Source organism: Peromyscus leucopus, chromosome 7 (genome assembly GCF_004664715.2).
Source record: "Peromyscus leucopus breed LL Stock chromosome 7, UCI_PerLeu_2.1, whole genome shotgun sequence".
Taxonomy (NCBI): Eukaryota; Metazoa; Chordata; class Mammalia; order Rodentia; family Cricetidae; genus Peromyscus; species Peromyscus leucopus.
Window position 1 is genome coordinate 97,726,887 of NC_051069.1, and position 20,049 is coordinate 97,746,935.

General features: G+C 54.7%; 1 protein-coding gene across 5 annotated transcripts in view; it reads left to right on the top strand.

The window, feature by feature from the left end:
• The first annotated feature begins 1,482 nt into the window (after positions 1-1,482).
• The window catches only part of Celsr3 (cadherin EGF LAG seven-pass G-type receptor 3), a 29,320-nt gene continuing 10,753 nt past the window's right edge, over positions 1,483-20,049 (top strand). For 2 of the 5 annotated variants that reach the window (XM_028886931.2, XM_028886932.2), the window contains exons 1-22: positions 1,483-7,785; positions 9,478-10,128; positions 10,495-10,720; positions 10,957-11,072; positions 11,441-11,529; positions 11,637-11,794; positions 12,374-12,537; positions 12,819-12,944; positions 13,039-13,208; positions 13,396-13,581; positions 14,695-14,811; positions 15,163-15,334; positions 15,461-15,602; positions 15,697-15,817; positions 16,140-16,323; positions 16,639-16,740; positions 16,957-16,971; positions 18,130-18,224; positions 18,417-18,626; positions 18,894-19,089; positions 19,318-19,473; positions 19,809-19,980. In XM_028886931.2, the coding sequence (XP_028742764.2) occupies positions 3,687-7,785; positions 9,478-10,128; positions 10,495-10,720; positions 10,957-11,072; positions 11,441-11,529; positions 11,637-11,794; positions 12,374-12,537; positions 12,819-12,944; positions 13,039-13,208; positions 13,396-13,581; positions 14,695-14,811; positions 15,163-15,334; positions 15,461-15,602; positions 15,697-15,817; positions 16,140-16,323; positions 16,639-16,740; positions 16,957-16,971; positions 18,130-18,224; positions 18,417-18,626; positions 18,894-19,089; positions 19,318-19,473; positions 19,809-19,980 (7,667 nt within the window). In that variant the 5' untranslated portion in view covers positions 1,483-3,686. The remainder of the gene's footprint in view (positions 7,786-9,477; positions 10,129-10,494; positions 10,721-10,956; positions 11,073-11,440; positions 11,530-11,636; positions 11,795-12,373; positions 12,538-12,818; positions 12,945-13,038; positions 13,209-13,395; positions 13,582-14,694; positions 14,812-15,162; positions 15,335-15,460; positions 15,603-15,696; positions 15,818-16,139; positions 16,324-16,638; positions 16,741-16,956; positions 16,972-18,129; positions 18,225-18,416; positions 18,627-18,893; positions 19,090-19,317; positions 19,474-19,808; positions 19,981-20,049) is intronic. The other 3 variants (XM_037207933.1, XM_037207934.1, XM_037207935.1) reach the window with 2 other exon arrangements.

Below are 20,049 nucleotides of genomic sequence, written 5' to 3' on the forward strand. Positions count from 1 at the left end.
GCCACCACTGCCTAGCTATCTAACAATTTTTAAAGATTTATTTTTTTACTATTTCAAACTGTGTGTGTGTGTGTGTGTGTGTGTGTGTGTGTGTGTGTGTGTGTGTGTACACGAGTACAGATCCCCACAGAGGTCAGAATCATCAGATTTCCCCTGGAGCTAGTTACAGGCAGATGTGAATGGCCTGCTGTGGGTGCTGGGAATCAAACTAGAATCCTCTGTAATAGTAGATTCTCTTAACGACTGAGCCAGCTCTCCAGCCCCATGTCCAACGACTTTGTTAAGCCTACTTTAACAGTTTGCCCTTCTGAGGCTGGAGAGGTGGCTCAGCAGTTAAGAGTCACTTGTTGCTCTTGCAGAAGGCCCTGGTTCAGTTCCAGACATTCACATGATGGCTCACATCATCTGTAACTCCACCTCCTGGGGATCTGATGCTCTATTCTGACCTCCACAGGCACGGAACACACACGTGGTAAACATTCACACAGGCAGGCAATACAAACACATCAAATCAATCAAATAAATATAAAGACAACTTACCCTTAGGTTCCCTTGGATTTTTTAATTTTATTTTTAGGACAGGGTCTCATGTAGCTCAGACTGGTCCTGGATTCCCTATGTATCTGAGGACTTGAACTGAGAATCCTTGAGTGCTGGGATTACAGGCACGCACCACCTGGTTTATTCTGTGCTGAGGATTTACCCCAAGCCTTTATATGATAAGCAAGCACTCTACCAACTGGGAAATATGCCCACTACATATATATATTTTTAAATTGGTCTTCTTGCCTTACTACATTAGCTGGTTAGGCCCTCTAACATACTAAGGCTGTGGTCATGAATGCAAAATAGGACCAATTAATAGAATTTTGTGTTTTTCTCCAGCAATTCTGTACACCTCCAGAGGTGAAAGATACACATTCCATTTTAAGTGGGTTTGGGTATAGCCCAGTGAAGAGGTGAGGAGTTACAGATAGGATTTTTATGTGTGCTTGTTTTATTTTGAAACAAGGTCTCATTATGTAGCCCTGGCTGGCCTGGAACTTGCTGCTTAGACAAGACTGGTCTCAAACTCAGAGATCTGCCTGCCTCTGTCTCTTGAGTGTTAGATTAAAAGCCTGTGACAGCCAGGTGGTATGGTCCACGCCTTTAATCCCAGCACTCGGGAGGCAGAGCCAGGAGGATCTCTGTGAGTTTGAGGCCAGCCTGGTCTACAGACCAAGATCCAGGACAGGCCCCAAAACTACACAGAGAAACCATGTCTTGAAAAACAACAACTGTTGTAAGCCTGTATTTAAGACCTCTTCCCTCCTTCAATAAACAGCATTCGGCATTAAATAAATTATATATATATATATATATATATATATATATGCCAATAAAAATAAGTAAACGTAAAAAAAAAAAGAAAAAGAAAAAGAAAAAAAGCCTGTGACACCACACTAGGCCAATATTCTTTCTTTTGTTTCTGGTGTGGGGGTTTGATTGAACCCAGGACCTCAGAGTCCTAAACATGTACATAGCACTGAATTCTGAGGCTAATGGAAAAGGTGAGGACCTAAAGCCCTCACTCCTCGGCTGTCTGGTCTTTTATCTTGCCTCACAGCAACATCAAATCTAGGGCTCTGAGCCCTAAGCGGACCCTGTCGTTGAAATAATTGAGAAGAGAATGAGGATGAACCACGTGGAGGGGGAAGGAGGGGCAAAGCTGTACTCAGAAGCAGAGAGAGAATTAACATTTCATTTGAAAATGTGGACGTGTTACTATGGAGTGGAGTAGCATGCAGAGATCAGAGGGTAACTTTGTGGAGTCCGCTCTCTCCTTCCACTTTTATCTGCGTTCCAGGGATCAGACTCGTGTTCATTCAGACTTGGGCATCAAGCACCCTTACCAGCTGAACCATCTCCTCATTTTTGTTTTTCCAGAAGGTGCATTAGGGAATGGGCTGGACGTAGAAGTGAGTGCGTATAAGAAGAGAGGTGAGGGAGGCCCCAGAGCGCAGCATCCATAAGAGGAACAGTGGAGACAGTTACATGCAGAGCCGCACGGAGTGCCATCCGTAGTGGACATGACCCAGAGTGGAAGCCAGGGCGGGAAACGGAACTCGATTTCCCTCAGCCACGGTGCCTTTGCACGTCTGCCCACGCGGCAAGAACCAGGATGGTTCCCTAAACTGCTGCTCAGGCATTTTGTACCGGAAGTCCAGATCCCTAAAGTCATTCAGGGGCCTCTTCTGTGATCCCATTTCTCTTCCTCCTTGTTCGACCTCAGATTTGTGCCTTCCACGAGCTTCCACAGACCGGCGGGCACGTCCAAAACCAGGTCCCCTCTCCTCCAGTCGGGAACAGCAATCCTTTAGTGCTTCTGCAGACACTCCACCGGCTCTCACAAATGGTGCACCTGACACGGAACTCTGACCCTGAATACCTTCTTAAGACTCGGAGATCCAAAACCCAGCTGAAGCCCATGGGCAGATATTAGCAGCCTCTTGGGGTACAACCCGCGTGAGATAGGCCCCCGCGTGAGACCGGCCTCCCGGAAGCAAAGAAACGGAGGAGCGAGAGAATGCGTTGATTGGTTGCTGGTGATGTCATAGCTACCATCTGGGGGCGGGCCAGAGGTCTTGGCCAAGAGTTCTTGGACTATTTGAAGCAGTAACCGCTCAGCCGGGGGAACCGCACCCAGTTCAGCGTGCTGGGGTCCTGGGCCTGACTTCTGTCTCGGTGCCAGAATGCCATAGTGCTCTGCACCTGGCTTTGCAGCTCGTTACCAATGCCACGTTTGGAGGCCGACCGGTGTAGCGCGCCTTTTGGATTATTTCTGCTGGCTAGCTTGGCACCCGCGAGGCCCTCCTTCATCCCGCATACAATGGAGTCCTCCGAGAGGGGCGGGGTCTCCCATTGTGCCAATAGAAACAATGACTCTCTGATTGGAATGCGCCGCCTTTACTCTCGTATTCTGTGACGTCTGTTGCGCCACGTCCACCTATTGGTTAGTTGAGATGCGCGCGTGCCAGGAGTTGGACAGAAAGCTAGATTGAACCAGAACTAGGGAGAACTGAGCTTCTCTCAGGCTCTTCAAGGGGTTAAAGGATGCAGTTGTCGCAGACGAGGGGCGGGGATCTGAGGAAGCTGGGCTCACAGCTGTGGTGCAACCCTGGGTTCCACGTGGCATCTCAGAACAGTGGAAAGAACCATAGCCTGGAGAGACGTGATGTCTAGTGCAGGAGCCCCAAGTCTGGGAGATGCTAGTGACTGTCGAGGCAGAGAAGAGTTGGCTTATCTTCCTGCCTCAGGAGGGTTATTTTCAGATCCTGCTCTGTAGGGGCAAACAAGGAAATATTTGCAACGTTTCATAAGTTAAACTTGTTAATAGCTAACACTGTTGTTTGAACACGCTATTGCTAGTGGCAAAGGCCGGTGTCTGGTCATTATCGTCCCCGTTCTACATGGCAACGCTGCCCAGAGCGGTGAGAACACCAGAGCATTATGACAAGACATTTTCAGACCAAAATTGGTGTTCGGAACTAGTGCTCCGGAAGGGAGTCGAGATTCTCAATCTAAAGAAAGGCTGGGAAACCAAGAAGGAACAACGCATTAGGAGGAAAGGGAGGGCGGTGATGGAGTAGCGGAGAAACTCCCCGCTCCATTCAGCACCGTGGGCAGCACTTCTGTCCTCAATAAAGATGGCGGCAGCGGCTTCGATAGCAAGAATTGCCATGCGCAACGGGTTGTACCACCGGGTTTGGGGCATCGGGGCGGAGGTGGAGCAAACCATCGGAGCGGCCGGGAGCCATGTTGGAGCGTCGGGAGGCGGCAGCAGCGTCGGGGATGCTGTGGTGGGGGCGGCAAAAGCCGGGGCTGTATGCCAAAGGGGCTCTGGCCGCGGAGTAGATGGTGCCCAGAGAGCAGAGGCGGCGCGGAGCGACAGGCCGAGGGGCGGAGGGCCGGGGCGGCGGCAGGGGCCCAGGAGGGGGCCAGAGCGGCGGGGCGGGCCCAAGGCCCGGACCCGGGCGGGGGGCGGCGGAGGCCGTGCCGGGAGGCGGGGGGTGATGGCGAGGCGGCCTCTATGGTGGGGTCTCCGGGGACCGTCGACCCCGATACTACTGCTCCTTCTCCTCTCTTTGTTCCCTTTTAGCCGGGAGGAGCTGGGGGGCGGCGGGGACCAGGGCTGGGACCCAGGGGTAGCTACTGCTACTGGGCCAAGAGCGCAGATCGGCAGTGGAGCCGTAGCTCTTTGTCCCGAGCCTCCCGGCGTCTGGGAGGATGGAGAGTCTGGCCTGGGAGTCAGGGAGCCTGTCTTCATGAGGCTCCGAGTCGGTAGGCAAAGCGCCCGGAACGGTCGAGGGACTCCTGAGCAACCAGACGCGGAGCTGGTGGTCCAGGCGTTGGGTAGTCGGGAGCAAGAGGCTGCTCAGGGTCCAGGCTATCTGTTATGTTGGCACCCAGAGATCTCCTCTTGTGGGCGGACAGGACCTTTACGAAGAGGTGGTCTGCCGCTCGAGGCTCTGTCCCCAGGGGATCCGGTTCTGGGGAACATCTCTCCCCAACCTTCGGACCTTCTGGCTCAGCCTGATGGCTCCAGGCCAGTGTCCTTCCAGCGTAATGCTAGGAGAGGCGTCCGCAAGAGAGTGGAAACCTCTCGCTGCTGTGGGAAACTGTGGGCGCCACGACGCAAGGGTCAGGGTGAGAGATCCGCGACTTTTCGAACGGAGAGGGAGCCGCTTCGGCGGGACTGCCTCCCTGGCTCTTTGGGATCTGACCAAAGGGAGAATTCAGCACCACGTGCTGTGAGGACAGCTCCGACACCGGCTTCAGCACCCCGCGAGCCTCGGACAGCTCCCGAACCGGCTCCCGAGCGCATGCGCTCCCGCGGTCTCTTCCGCCGCCGTTTCCTCTTTCAGCGCCCTGGGCCGCGCCCTCCAGGGTTCCAAACTGGCCCTGAAGCCAAGCAAATCCTCTCAAAGAACCAGGGTCGTCCCCGTCGTGCCGCAAACCGACACCCGCAGTTTCCTCAATACAACTACCAGACACTGGTACCTGAAAACCAGGCAGCGGGCACAGCGGTGCTGCGCGTGGTAGCGCAGGACCCGGACCCAGGCGAGGCCGGGCGCCTGGTCTACTCGCTGGCGGCGCTCATGAACAGCCGCTCGCTGGAGCTTTTCAGTATTGATCCTCAGAGTGGCCTCATCCGCACGGCGGCCGCCCTGGACCGTGAGAGTATGGAACGCCACTACCTTCGAGTGACCGCACAGGACCACGGCTCACCGCGCCTCTCAGCCACCACCATGGTGGCTGTGACAGTAGCAGACCGCAACGATCACGCGCCAGTGTTTGAGCAAGCCCAGTATCGGGAAACACTTCGTGAGAATGTGGAAGAAGGTTACCCCATCCTGCAGCTGCGTGCCACAGACGGCGATGCGCCACCTAATGCCAACCTGCGCTACCGCTTTGTAGGGTCGCCAGCTGCACGCACGGAGGCGGCTGCCGCTTTCGAGATTGATCCACGTTCGGGCCTTATCAGCACCAGTGGCCGCGTGGACCGGGAACACATGGAAAGCTACGAGCTGGTGGTAGAAGCTAGTGACCAGGGCCAGGAGCCTGGGCCACGTTCAGCCACCGTTCGAGTGCACATAACTGTGCTGGATGAGAATGATAACGCGCCCCAGTTCAGCGAGAAGCGCTATGTGGCACAGGTGCGAGAAGATGTGCGTCCTCACACAGTGGTGCTACGTGTCACGGCCACAGACCAGGACAAGGACGCCAATGGTTTGGTGCACTATAACATCATCAGCGGCAACAGCCGTGGCCATTTTGCCATCGACAGCCTCACAGGTGAGATCCAGGTAGTGGCACCTCTGGACTTTGAGGCAGAGAGAGAGTACGCTTTGCGAATCCGGGCACAAGATGCAGGCAGGCCACCTCTGTCCAACAACACAGGCCTGGCAAGCATCCAGGTGGTAGACATCAATGACCACACTCCTATCTTTGTGAGCACACCCTTCCAGGTCTCTGTCCTGGAAAATGCTCCCCTGGGTCACTCAGTCATTCACATTCAGGCAGTGGATGCAGATCACGGGGAGAACTCCAGGCTGGAGTATTCTTTAACTGGTGTAGCACCAGACACACCCTTTGTCATAAACAGTGCCACTGGCTGGGTCTCTGTGAGTGGTCCCCTGGACCGGGAGTCTGTGGAACACTACTTCTTCGGTGTGGAGGCACGAGACCACGGCTCACCCCCACTCTCTGCTTCAGCCAGTGTCACTGTAACTGTGCTGGATGTCAATGACAATCGGCCTGAATTCACCATGAAAGAGTACCACCTTCGGCTCAATGAAGATGCAGCCGTGGGCACCAGTGTGGTCAGTGTGACTGCAGTAGACCGAGATGCCAACAGTGCCATCAGCTACCAAATCACAGGTGGCAACACCCGGAACCGCTTTGCTATCAGCACCCAAGGTGGCGTGGGCTTGGTGACACTGGCGCTGCCCCTGGATTACAAGCAGGAACGCTACTTCAAGCTGGTGCTTACTGCGTCTGACCGTGCCCTTCATGACCACTGCTATGTGCACATCAACATCACAGATGCCAATACACACAGGCCTGTCTTTCAGAGTGCTCATTACTCAGTGAGCATGAACGAAGATCGGCCAGTGGGTAGCACTGTGGTGGTCATCAGTGCTTCTGATGACGATGTAGGTGAAAATGCTCGTATCACTTATCTTCTGGAAGACAACCTTCCCCAGTTCCGAATAGATGCAGACTCAGGGGCCATCACACTACAAGCTCCACTTGATTACGAGGACCAAGTGACGTATACACTGGCCATTACTGCCCGGGACAATGGTATCCCACAGAAAGCAGACACCACGTATGTGGAGGTAATGGTCAATGATGTAAATGACAATGCCCCACAGTTTGTGGCCTCCCACTATACAGGCTTGGTCTCTGAGGATGCTCCACCTTTCACTAGTGTTCTGCAGATCTCAGCCACTGACCGGGATGCTCATGCCAATGGCCGGGTTCAGTATACTTTCCAGAATGGGGAAGATGGGGATGGGGATTTTACCATTGAGCCCACCTCTGGCATTGTCAGGACCGTGAGGCGGCTGGACCGGGAAGCAGTGCCCGTGTATGAGCTGACTGCCTATGCAGTGGACCGTGGTGTGCCCCCACTTCGGACTCCAGTCAGTATCCAGGTGACCGTACAAGATGTGAATGACAATGCACCTGTCTTCCCAGCTGAGGAGTTCGAAGTGAGGGTGAAGGAGAACAGCATTGTAGGTTCCGTGGTGGCTCAGATCACTGCAGTGGACCCTGATGAAGGCCCCAATGCCCACATAATGTACCAGATTGTGGAAGGGAACATCCCTGAGCTGTTCCAAATGGACATCTTCTCTGGAGAGCTGACAGCACTCATAGACTTGGATTATGAGGCTCGCCAGGAATATGTGATTGTGGTGCAGGCCACCTCTGCTCCTCTGGTCAGCCGGGCCACTGTACATGTGCGCCTAGTTGACCAGAATGACAATAGTCCTGTGCTCAACAACTTCCAGATCCTCTTCAACAACTATGTATCCAACCGTTCTGACACTTTCCCCTCAGGCATCATTGGGCGTATCCCAGCTTATGACCCGGATGTCTCTGACCACCTCTTTTACTCCTTTGAGAGGGGCAATGAGCTGCAGCTTCTAGTGGTCAACCAGACCAGTGGGGAGCTTCGACTCAGCAGAAAGTTGGACAACAACCGCCCACTAGTGGCCTCCATGCTGGTAACCGTAACAGGTGAGGGGTGCGGGGGAGGCAAGTGACCTAGTGATCTTGTCAGGGTTCAAACCAGAATCTCTAAAGTGGTGGATTCCTGTACCCAGTAAGATCTCCCATAGACCTCAGATTATGTTCTTGGACAGTCTTTGCAGAATCCTAAAGATTCTAGGGCTTCTAAGAACCATAAATAGCTGTTCATATAGGGGTTGCTCCTCTCTCCTTAAAGAAGGAAGGAGCAGAGGTTCTTTGTGATGCTCTCGTGTTTCTAGGAAAAGCCAGAAAGTTCGTTCATTTCATGGCCATGTTTAGATAAAGGTGACTTTGGGTCTAGTCTGCCCTCAATTCAGTGGTCAGGGAGAGCACTAACTTTGACAGCCCCAGGCAGGGAATGGGCCCATGCTGCTATCCAAAGCGCAGGCCAAGGACCTTTCCTTTTGGAAATGTCCAGAGATCCAGTGGCTTTCATAAACCCTTCTCTCATAGACAAGATCAGGTGGAAAAGACCCTTGAAATCCTACCTTCTGGAAGTGCCAGAGGTTTAGAGAGTCTTTTCGGTCTCAGCCCTGGAGCTGGGACTCCTGGCACTGACAGAGGAGGTGAGATCTTCATTGACTTTCAGTTCTCTCAACAGCAGGTCTTTATGGACCACCCAACACAGGCTTGATCTGAGATGAACAAAGCAGAGTAGCACCCTACTGTCATCTCAGGATGGACACTGAACTCACAGAACCCAGACCTAGAGTGTTAGGCAGTTTGCTAACTAAAGCGGCTGAGGAGGATGCAGTGTGGGTATACATTAAGGTCCATGGTATTCCTGGAGCTTGCTGATTCAGAGTTCTAGAGAACTGCATTCAGTGTTCGCTGGTCCAGGACCTCATCTAGTGCCTCGGGAGAGCAGTTGACTGGCAAGAGATAGCCTTGCCCTGGAACCCCTTCTTTCGTTCTTTCTTTCTCTCTTTTTTGTTCATTTTGTTTTTGTTTGTTTTTCCAGACAGGGTTTCTCTATGTAGCCCTGGCTGTCCTGGAACTCACTCTGTAAACCAGGCTGGCCTTGAACCCGAGATCCGCTTGCCACTGCTTCCCAAGTGCTGGGATTTTTGTTTTTTTTTGTTTTCTGAGACGGGGTCTCACTATGTAGTTCTGGCTTGAACTCTGTAGATCAGGTTGGCTTCAAACTCACAGAGATCTGTCTGTCTCTGCCTCCCAAGTGCTGAGATTAAAGGCACACCTGCCCCCCAGTTGTTTCTTGCAGGGGGTGTCCTGCTGTTTCTGCTGCAATGGAGGAAGATGGGAAGTTAGGGATAGATGGCCAGCGGTCCTGGCTTCTCCTTCTGTCCTTAGTGGGGGTAGCCTATTGATCACAATGACTGGGAGTATGGATTACTGAGCACTTAGGGAACTTCTTGTATGTTCCTAGAGTACTGACTCATGGGTAATTATTGAGACAGGGCTGGTGGAGCTCCCTGGTGCTAAGGGGCCAGACCTGAGCTGGGTAAATTACTGACTCAAGCTTCTCATGTTGTGGATGCTGGAGTAGGAAGCAGCAGCTAGTCACTACCTGATGCTGGAGAGATGGTGATTACTAGCCCCAAACTCTCTAGAGCCTTGTTAGGGGTCAGTCTATTGACTCAAAGGCCCCAGACCTCTTGTATTCCAAGGAGAGGCAGCTACTGACCCGAAACTAATCACTGTCCCTGCCCCTGCCTGCAGATGGCCTGCACAGTGTTACAGCACAGTGTGTGCTGCGGGTGGTCATCATCACGGAGGAGTTGCTGGCCAACAGCTTGACAGTGCGCCTGGAGAACATGTGGCAAGAGCGCTTCCTGTCACCGCTGCTGGGCCATTTTCTCGAAGGCGTGGCTGCAGTGCTCGCGACACCTACCGAGGACGTTTTCATCTTCAACATCCAGAACGACACGGACGTGGGGGGCACCGTGCTCAACGTGAGCTTCTCGGCGCTGGCACCTCGTGGGGCTGGGGCAGGCGCTGCAGGGCCCTGGTTCAGCTCCGAGGAGCTGCAGGAGCAACTGTACGTGCGCCGTGCCGCCTTGGCCGCCCGCTCGCTGCTCGACGTGCTGCCCTTTGATGACAACGTGTGCTTGCGCGAGCCCTGCGAGAACTACATGAAATGCGTGTCAGTGCTCCGCTTCGACTCCTCTGCGCCCTTCCTGGCTTCGGCCTCCACGCTCTTCCGACCCATCCAACCCATCGCCGGTCTGCGCTGCCGCTGCCCCCCTGGCTTCACCGGAGACTTCTGCGAGACTGAGCTCGACCTCTGCTACTCCAACCCTTGTCGCAATGGCGGCGCATGTGCGCGGCGCGAGGGAGGCTACACCTGTGTGTGCCGCCCGCGCTTCACCGGTAAGTCGCGTGCCGCGCTGGATGAAGCCCTGGCGAAGCTTAGCGGCGGGACTGCGGAGTGCGAGTGAGCACCGGGCATCCTTTTTGAGGCAACTTGGTCGGGTTAGAGGCGCGGCTGAGCCCAGCCTGCGGAAAGTCTAAAGCTGGTGGAGACACAGACGCCCTAAGCAAGGGGGCGGGGCAGGGGCGGGGCGACGGGACTGTGGGCGTGTCCCCGAGGCACCATTTGAGGGCGTGCCCACAGGCAGCTCAACCATTCAGAGGCCGAGGGACTCGGCCTTGAGGCGCCGGCCTCTGGAGGGCGTGGGCGGGGCGTGGGCGGGGCGTGGGCGGGGCGTCGTCCTCTTACCCGGCCCTGCCCTGCAGGGGAAGACTGCGAGCTGGACACTGAAGCTGGACGCTGCGTGCCCGGCGTCTGCCGCAACGGGGGCACCTGCACCAACGCGCCCAATGGCGGCTTTCGCTGTCAGTGCCCCGCGGGCGGCGCTTTCGAGGGCCCGCGCTGTGAGGTGGCCGCACGCTCCTTCCCTCCCAGTTCGTTCGTCATGTTCCGTGGCCTGCGGCAGCGCTTCCACCTCACGCTGTCCCTCTCGTAGGTGCCCGCCCCGTGTCACTGCACGTCTCTCCACTGTCTCTACCTATGTGACCCTGACCCAGATTGCTGACTGCCCAGTCCCGAGGTCCTCACCGGGCACCACCCTCTCCCCTGATCCCTGCTGGGATGCACTGGCATCTCCCACGCTCTTCTTTTGGCTCAGCTTTTGAGCTGGTTCTCTAATGGAGGGTGTGAGATGTCTGCTCCTAATGGTCCCATTCCACTTCACCCAGGTTTGCAACAGTGCAGCCCAGCGGGCTACTCTTCTACAACGGGCGTCTGAATGAGAAGCATGACTTTTTGGCTCTAGAGCTTGTGGCTGGCCAAGTGCGGCTTACATATTCCACGGGTGGGTGCTCCCGTGGATTTTTGTGACAGTGAGTGGGGTGCATGTGTTCCTGGGATGGCTGGCAGAGTCGATGCATGAGTCCCCTCAGGTGTCCTTCACTGAGCATCTGAGCACTCAATTCAGTGCCAAGCAGACAACAGTGAGGACCAGACGCTGTGGCCACTCCCTCAGGGAAGGTCCATCTCTCCCAGAAGTCTGAGTTTCTCCTATGTGTTCAAGGACACTGTAGTCCAGCCAGTGTGGTCACCAGGGGATATGGTGATCCAATTATCCAGCATGACCCTAAGAGTATCTGTATCTATGTAACTGGGTTGGGATGGTGCCACTCGGGACCTCCAGACATCGCTCTGCACGCATATTCCCCACAGGTGAATCCAATACAGTGGTTAGCCCCACAGTTCCAGGGGGCCTGAGTGATGGACAGTGGCATACAGTGCATCTGAGATACTACAACAAGGTGGGCGCCACCTTGGGCATGGGTGGGCTGTGTGGGGGAGTCAGGATTCTGCATTCTCCTCAGGAATTACCATAGGGGCATTGTTGATTGGTGTGCCTGGTCTTTAGCCCCGGACAGATGCCCTAGGGGGTGCTCAGGGCCCCTCGAAGGACAAGGTGGCTGTGTTGAGTGTGGATGACTGCAATGTGGCAGTGGCTCTGCAGTTTGGTGCTGAGATTGGCAACTACTCATGTGCAGCTGCTGGTGTGCAAACGAGCTCCAAGAAGTGAGGCCCCACCCCATCCTCATGGCCCCTGCCTGCCAGAGCCCACCTCGACCCCTCACATAGGCTGCCAGACTCCTTGTTCTTTTCCCAAACCACAGACCAAAGACACTGGAAGCCTGCTCCGTCTAGCCCCCAAGCCTGTATTCTGCCCCTGGCTTCTGGCTTCCACACAGTCTTCAGAAGTCTCTAGGCATTCTGTCCTCTAAAATCTCTACATATCTTAAGTCTCTAATGACACACATTGCCTCTAGTCCATTATCTCATAAATAGCCCCCGAGACCCTTGAGTGCTGATCTCACCCCTCAAGCCCTCTCCTCCATCCCCCACCCCAGCCACCCAAATGCCTCATTCCTCCTCATTGTCTCCAAATCAAAGTCCCCCACTTTCTCCAGACCACCCGCCCATCATGATCTCTTCTTTGCATCCTCACAATTGCAGTCTTAACTCTTTTCCCAGCCTGGCCTTGTCTTCTTCACCCAATTACCCTTCCCTTAGTTCTACCCCCTACTTCCTGTGGCCCCCAGGAGCAACCCTACTCTGGCTCTAGACCCACCAATGACCCTGGCTCCTGACCCCCAGGTCCCTGGACCTGACTGGCCCTCTGCTCTTGGGGGGTGTCCCCAACCTTCCCGAGAACTTCCCCGTGTCCCACAAGGACTTCATTGGCTGCATGCGAGACTTGCACATTGATGGCCGCCGAATGGACATGGCAGCCTTTGTTGCAAACAACGGCACTATGGCAGGTAGGCCCCAAAGCTGCTTGTCCCCATTCATGTCCCTGTCGCCATCATGAGGAGGAGGTGAAGGGTTGCATGGGATGGCTCCACATCTGACCCCAATCCAGTATTACATGGCAAGATCCATACTATCGTCCAGCCTAAGGCCATGCTCTCACTTGCCGACTTCCTTAGAACACGAGGATGAAATCATGAGCACTTCGGCTCCTCTGGGCTCTGCCATCAATGCCCAGCACTCGAGTTCCTCTCCCAGGCTTCTCATACCTTCCTTGTTCCTTTCTCTCCAGGCTGTCAGGCCAAGTTGCACTTTTGTGCCTCGGGCCCCTGCAAGAACAGCGGCACCTGCTCAGAGCGCTGGGGTGGCTTCAGCTGTGACTGTCCTGTGGGCTTTGGTGGCAAAGACTGTCGCCTCAGTGAGTGGGCATCGTGGGGCAGGAGGACCATACAGAGTAAGTAAGGCCTGTTCTTGGGGTAGGATGTGTAACCCGACTTCTCTTATGTCCTCAGCAATGGCCCATCCCTACCATTTCTACGGCAATGGCTCACTGAGTTGGGACTTTGGAAATGACGTGACTGTGTCTGTGCCATGGTACCTGGGACTAGCATTTCGAACACGGGCAACCAAAGGGGTTTTGATGCAAGTGCAGCTTGGGCCACATAGCGTGCTCCTCTGCCAGGTATGTCTGTTCTTCCAGTCCTTCACTACCCGTATCAATAATACAGTACCCCCGAACAGTGCACTATGCATGTGGTATAGCTTTGTCTCTACTGTTCGGAACGCATATTCCTGACCACAGAACCCTCTGAATTCACCACCCAGCCTCATCCCAACCTAACCCTGGGGCTATGCATTTTTGCTCACAGCTAGATCGGGGGCTGCTGTCTGTGACACTAAGCAGGGCCTCAGGCCATGCTGCCCACCTCCTGTTGGACCAGATGACTGTCAGTGATGGCCGGTGGCATGATCTTCGGCTGGAGTTGCAGGAGGAGCCAGGTGGCCGAAGGGGCCATCATATCTTTTTGGTTTCACTGGACTTCAACCTCTTCCAGGTCTGACCTCTGACCCCAGGGTAGTCTGTTCTCAGCTTTCCAAGCAGACTTATTTAAGCCCACCTCTGTCCAGCTCCTTCCCACTCCTCCAACTACCAAATGTGATATTCTCCTACCCCTTTGCTTTGGTCCGACTCCACTAGCCGGGTTGGTCTGTTAGGCAGCCCCTCTTGTATCAGGTAGGCTACCTTGATTTCTGGCTTGCTCTTGTGGTACCACTATAGTCAGGACTTTGGCTTTGCCTGACTCCTGAAAGCCCCTTCTGTTGTCTTCCCTCATTTCTACCTACCAAGTCAAAATCCTGGCATTCCAGGGATGGGCAGATGGCTCAAAGGATAAAACCCTGCTTACACAACTGTAGGGACTGAAGTTCCAATCCCCAGAACCCACTGGCAGGCACAGCAGCTGCCTGTAACCCCAGCACTCAGGAGGCAGAGGCCGATCCCCTGAGCAAGCTGGCCCGCTAGACCAGCCAGCATTGATGGCTCGGGTTTTGCAAGCTGAATTAACAAAGTGGGAGTGATCAAGGAAGACATCAGGTGTCAACTTTGGGCCTCTGCATGTCCAACATACACATGCTTCTATACACATCATGCACCCATACATATATGAACATGTGTATACACATAAGCACACCATATACTCATACAAATGCTCAAAAAATAAGATCATGGAATTTCAAGGTTGGCTCTGGGTCCAGGAGGGAAGGGCCTGCCTGAGCCTAACTCTTTATTTTTTATTTTTTTGATGTGTATGAGTATTTGCCTCTGTGTATGCGTGTATACCATATGTATATCTGGTGCCCAGGGAGGCCCCGGGAGAGTATCAGAGCCCTTGTTGTAAGCTTTCATGTAGGTGCTGGGAATCAAACCCAGATCCTCTAGAAGAGCAGACAGCCCTGAGCTCAGCTCGTAACTGAAGCTTTTCTCTTATATATCACCCATACCACAGCAAGTTCTCCATACTTAGGAGCGACTCATTTCCAAACCATTCTTCTGATACAGGGGACAAAGCATGGTCATACAGGGCTAGAAGAGAGCCATTCTGACTCTGGGATATGACAGGGGCTTACTAGGTACCCCTTTTCTCGTGCTGACTGTCCCCTTCTTCTAGGACACCATGGCTGTGGGAGGTGAGCTGCAGAGCCTGAAAGTAAAGCAACTCCATGTAGGAGGCCTGCCCCCCAGAAGTAAGGAGGAGGGTCCACAGGGTCTGGTTGGCTGTATCCAGGTGAGAATCAGCATGAGCATATGATATGGGGTCACTAGGGACCTGAAAAGTAGCATTTAGGTGCATGTGGGCATGGGAGGGGGGCTAGACGACCCAGAGATCAGAGACGAACCAAACCTTCCTCTGGCGGAAGTAAGATCTAGCTTAGATAATCAAGGATCTTCTGGAATACATGTCAGAAACAGCACAACCAGGAATCCTTACAGGGGGCTGGATGCAGATGTTTGGGAGGCCTTGAGTTTCGTGGAAGGAAAAGAGGGAGACTGCATGTCACGGGACATCAGACTGGGTGGCTGGTTCCGCAGGACATGCCTTGACACGAGCCTCACCCTTTGCTGTCTGTGTCTGCAGGGGATATGGGTTGGCTTTACACCCTTTGGGTCCTCAGCCCTGCCACCTCCCAGCCACAGAGTGAATGTGGAGCCAGGCTGTGTTGTGAGCAACGCCTGTGCATCCGGGCCCTGTCCACCCCATGCTGACTGCAAAGACCTCTGGCAGACCTTTTCCTGCACCTGTTGGCCAGGTGGGTGTTGAGGGAGTTGGGGGAGGAGCCAGGGGCCGTGGAGAAGGCTCTGGAGGAACCGAGAGGGCTAGGATCCTACTTCTTTGCTCCTTGACCAGTGTTCTGAGCTTCTGACCCAAACTGCAGGTTACTACGGCCCAGGGTGTGTGGATGCCTGCCTCCTGAACCCCTGTCAAAACCAGGGATTGTGCCGGCACCTCCGAGGAGCCCCCCACGGCTATACCTGTGACTGTGCAAGTGGCTATTTTGGTCAGCACTGTGAGCACAGGTGAGAGGCTGGGGACTAGGATGACGGTCAGACCTTGTGGGGACAAGCAGGTCACTGAAATGTCGTGGGCGCACATTATCTCCTCTCATTGCAGGATGGACCAGCAGTGCCCTCGGGGCTGGTGGGGAAGCCCAACCTGCGGTCCCTGCAACTGTAACGTCCACAAGGGCTTTGACCCCAACTGCAACAAGACCAGTGGGCGGTGCCACTGCAAGGTTTGCCCTGACCCTTGACCTTTCAGTCTTCCCTTGGACACTACCTGTGATTTTTGTCCAACTTGCTGACCTCTGTCACCTGACTGGCGCCCTAACCTCTGAATCTGTGTCCGACACTCTAGTTGCCACCTCTCACCCTTGACCTCTAAACCCTTCCTTGTCTTCATCGAAGGCAAGTTTTCTAGTCTATGATCTCTTTTTAAATTTCTTTTTTTTTTTTTTAACTTCTGCCCTTGATTCTACTTATCCCCCAAGCTTTCACCTAAGACCCTTCCCTTAAGCCTAACCTCTGACCTCAGGCCCCTGACCCATCCCTAAACAGGAGTTCCACTATCGACCGAGGGGCAGTGACTCATGCCTCCCGTGTGACTGCTACCCTGTGGGCTCCACCTCGCGCTCATGTGCACCCCACAGCGGGCAGTGCCCCTGCCGCCCAGGAGCCCTTGGCCGCCAGTGTAACAGCTGTGACAGCCCCTTCGCAGAGGTGACAGCCAGTGGCTGCCGAGGTAAGCAAGTCCTGTCCACCCCCATCTATCCAGGAGGGCCGGCTTCACCATGCTGAGGAGCCAGTGGCACTCCTGGCTTCGGGAGGTGGAGGGCTCTGGGAAGCCATTTCTGAGGGAGACCAGTTATATACCGGGGGCCCTGCATTTACTATGTGTACTTGGCTGACTTGTCCTAGACTTGAACAGGCCAGCTCTTTAGAAGCCAGCAGGGAGTGGGAGGCTCTGGGCCTGGGCCTAGGAGTGGGAGAACAGCAGTCAGTATGGTGTCACTTGCCTTAGACCTGGCCACCCGGCTCAACACTCTTTTCTCCCTAGTACTCTACGATGCCTGCCCCAAGTCCCTGAGATCTGGTGTGTGGTGGCCCCAGACGAAGTTTGGTGTTTTGGCCACAGTACCCTGTCCCCGGGGGGCCTTGGGTGAGTGTGTGGTGGGTAGCGTTGTTGCTAAGGGTGGGGCAGGTCTGTTTTCTGATCGTTACAGCCGCCTCTTTCACCGAGTTGGGTGGTCTTATCTCTGTGAAGAGATGAGAGTAGGGTGGAAATCCACGTGGGCCCCTTAAACTTCTCAGGGGCTCTGGTTCTCTTCCTGTACTCTCATTAAGCCTCCATCTGTTTCTCTTGGCTTCTGGGCAGGATTGCGGGGTACAGGTAAGGGGTACGTGTTTGCTCAGGTGCGCTGCCCCCTCCCACTGCCAGAGCTTTTGCAGACCCCCCCCCTCCTGCCGCTTAAGGTCCTTGCAGATCCCTCCCTGCTGCCTGAGCTCTCTAAAACCTACTCCTAAGCTCCTGGAGACCCCCTCCTGTGATCTGAGGACCCTAGGGACCTTCTCTGGTGCCCAGGGTCCTCAAGGATCCCTCCTCATCACCTGGGGATCCTTCAGATATTTTCCCACGTCCTAAGACCTTGCATACTCTTTCCTACTTCCTAAGGTCCTTGTAGGGTTTCCCCGTTGGTCAGAGTCACCCAGCAGCTTCTCCTTGCTTTCTGAGGGCCTCCCAGGACCTCCCTGCTGCCCGAGGCCTCTGCAGTGGCTGGACAGAGATTGTCTGTGTATGCATGCTCATGTGCGTGTCCTTCTGTGCCTGTGCATGTGTCTGTGAGTCTGTCTTGAGGGGATGGGGTTCTGGGTTTAAGTTAGGGTCTCTTGCTGGTGGACACAACTTATTCAACTTCTATCCCAACTGCATAGACATGGGAAGGCAATGATGATAAAGTCACCATTGAGGTAGTTAAAACTTGTATGAGAACCCTACTCTCACATCACTTGGGTGATGGGGTACTTCTGGAAGATCTTGTCTGTGTCAGCATGCTTGTGAGTATACAAGAGAGCAGCGTGTGTGTGTGTGTGTGTGTGTGTGTGTGTGTGTGTGTGTGTGTTGCTTGTTCATACATCTGTGTGTGCAGCTAATGAGCATTGTTGAATTTTGACCTGTATGGAAGCTTGTCAAAGCCCATTTGTGTGAATGAGTGAGTGAGTCTGTATGAGAGAGTGTGTGGTGTGTGGTGTGTGTGTGTGTGTGTGTGTGTGTGTGTGTGTGTGTGTGTGTATCTATCTACAGCACCTCCTTTTACTTTTCTTTATGTGGTTAGTGGTAAGAATGGTTCTCAGAATCCTCGGGAGAATTAACCAACAAGCTATTGGAACCCACCTGGGCTTTGGCTGCAGCATCTAGGCACCTAGCCATAGATGCTTCTCACTCTGGCCCCTACCTCAAGGCTCCTTATGGGATAGAAGAGGGTGCTGTGGCCACCTAACAGCAAAAGGACCCAGGCTCCAGGCCTGACCAGGGATTGCCTGCCCCCAGGTGCTGCGGTGCGGATGTGTGACGAGGACCAGGGTTGGTTGGAACCTGACCTCTTCAACTGTACCTCGCCTGCCTTTCGAGAGCTCAGTCTGCTGGTGAGACTCTGCCCAGATAGCGCCCTGCCCCCAAGACCTTCGGGCCTCTGATGGGCCCAATACACACCTCAGCCCTTGACCTCTTGGGCATTTCCTAGTTACCCTTTCATCTGTCCAAGCCTTTCTCCCTGTAAGGCTTTGAGAAAGGCCTACAGGATCACAGAACAACCACTGCCATCCTTGTCCTGGCAGTTGGATGGCCTAGAGCTGAACAAGACAGCACTGGATACCGTGGAGGCCAAGAAGCTGGCCCAGAGGCTGCGGGAGGTCACCGGCCAGACTGACCACTACTTTAGCCAAGATGTCCGAGTCACTGCCCGCCTGCTGGCCTACCTGCTGGCTTTTGAAAGCCATCAGCAGGGCTTCGGGCTGACAGCCACACAAGATGCCCACTTCAATGAGGTGGGCTGTGTTCTATGTCCCCTATTCCATGGCCCTGACCCCCAGCTCCATGGTTCCTCCCCTCTAGCCCCGGATCCCCAGCTTATACCCCTGCTGACCTCTGGAAAAGTGAAGGTCCTACAACCTCACTCTGCCCTGTCCACTTCAGTCTTGCCCTCTTGCTTCCCGGGCCCCCACTAATACCTGGCTAGACCCCCTCATGCCTGCCCCATCCCTATGTACATCCTCACCACCTGGGTGAGTCCAACTCCATCTCCATCCGTCTAGAATCTGCTGTGGGCCGGCTCTGCACTGCTTGCTCCAGAGACAGGAGACTTGTGGGCAGCCCTGGGACAGCGGGCCCCCGGGGGCTCCCCAGGAAGTGCAGGGCTAGTGCGGCACCTGGAGGAATATGCAGCCACACTTGCAAGGAATATGGAACTGACATACCTAAATCCGGTCGGACTAGTCACACCCAATATCAGTGAGTGGTGGATGGGACAGGAGAAGGGCAGGGGAGCCCTGGGGCTGCTGCTGCTGCTGGGCCATAATACTGCTCCAGCCCCTGGTGCTTTGTAGGGCCATGCCCTGCACTCGTACCAAGGAAATACAGCTTGTGACGCTCAGGTGTAACATGGGCATGGGTGGGAATGTAACCCTTGGCACGGGAAGAAGGCCCTTGACAGATGTTGCCCCGCTTTTTCTTGGGCAGTGCTCAGCATTGACCGCATGGAGCATCCTAGTTCAGCTCCGGGAGCCCGTCGTTACCCCCGTTACCACAGCAACCTCTTCCGGGGCCAGGATGCCTGGGATCCTCATACACACGTGCTGTTGCCGTCCCAGTCCCCACAGCCATCCCCATCTGAAGGTAGGAGCCCTTCTGGTGACCTCTGAGCCGGGCTGTGTCTCCTTTCACCAACATCATCATGTCACCTTTCACTGATTCTCCCCTTGCCAGACCTCCCTCGCCTCATGGCTCCTGTGTGAGACCTTCCGAGGGCTACCTCCATCATTCTTTGCCATCTTTTTACCTTTCCAGCTTTGCTACCTTGCCCATGGCCCTTCATGGCCCTGCACCCTCCACCTCCCAGGTTCTGGATCTGTGTAGAAGGGCTCTGTGCCTGATGCCAGCTTGGGTTCAGAGCTAGGTCTGTGGGTGCGCATGGTCAGAAGTCACCCTGGCTCCTTCCTTTCCCTTGGCAGTCCTGCCCACAAGCAGCAACACAGAAAACACCACAGCCTCAAGTGTGGTCTCCCCACCAACACCCCTGGAGCCGGAGCCGGAGCCTGGGCTGTCCATTGTCATTCTCCTCGTGTACCGCACCTTGGGAGGGCTTCTCCCTGCCCAGTTCCAGGCTGAGCGCCGGGGCGCCAGGTACCAGGCACAGAGCTGCTCCTAGTCCCTCCACCCTGAGCTCTGTGTGGGTTTCTCCCCAACACAGTA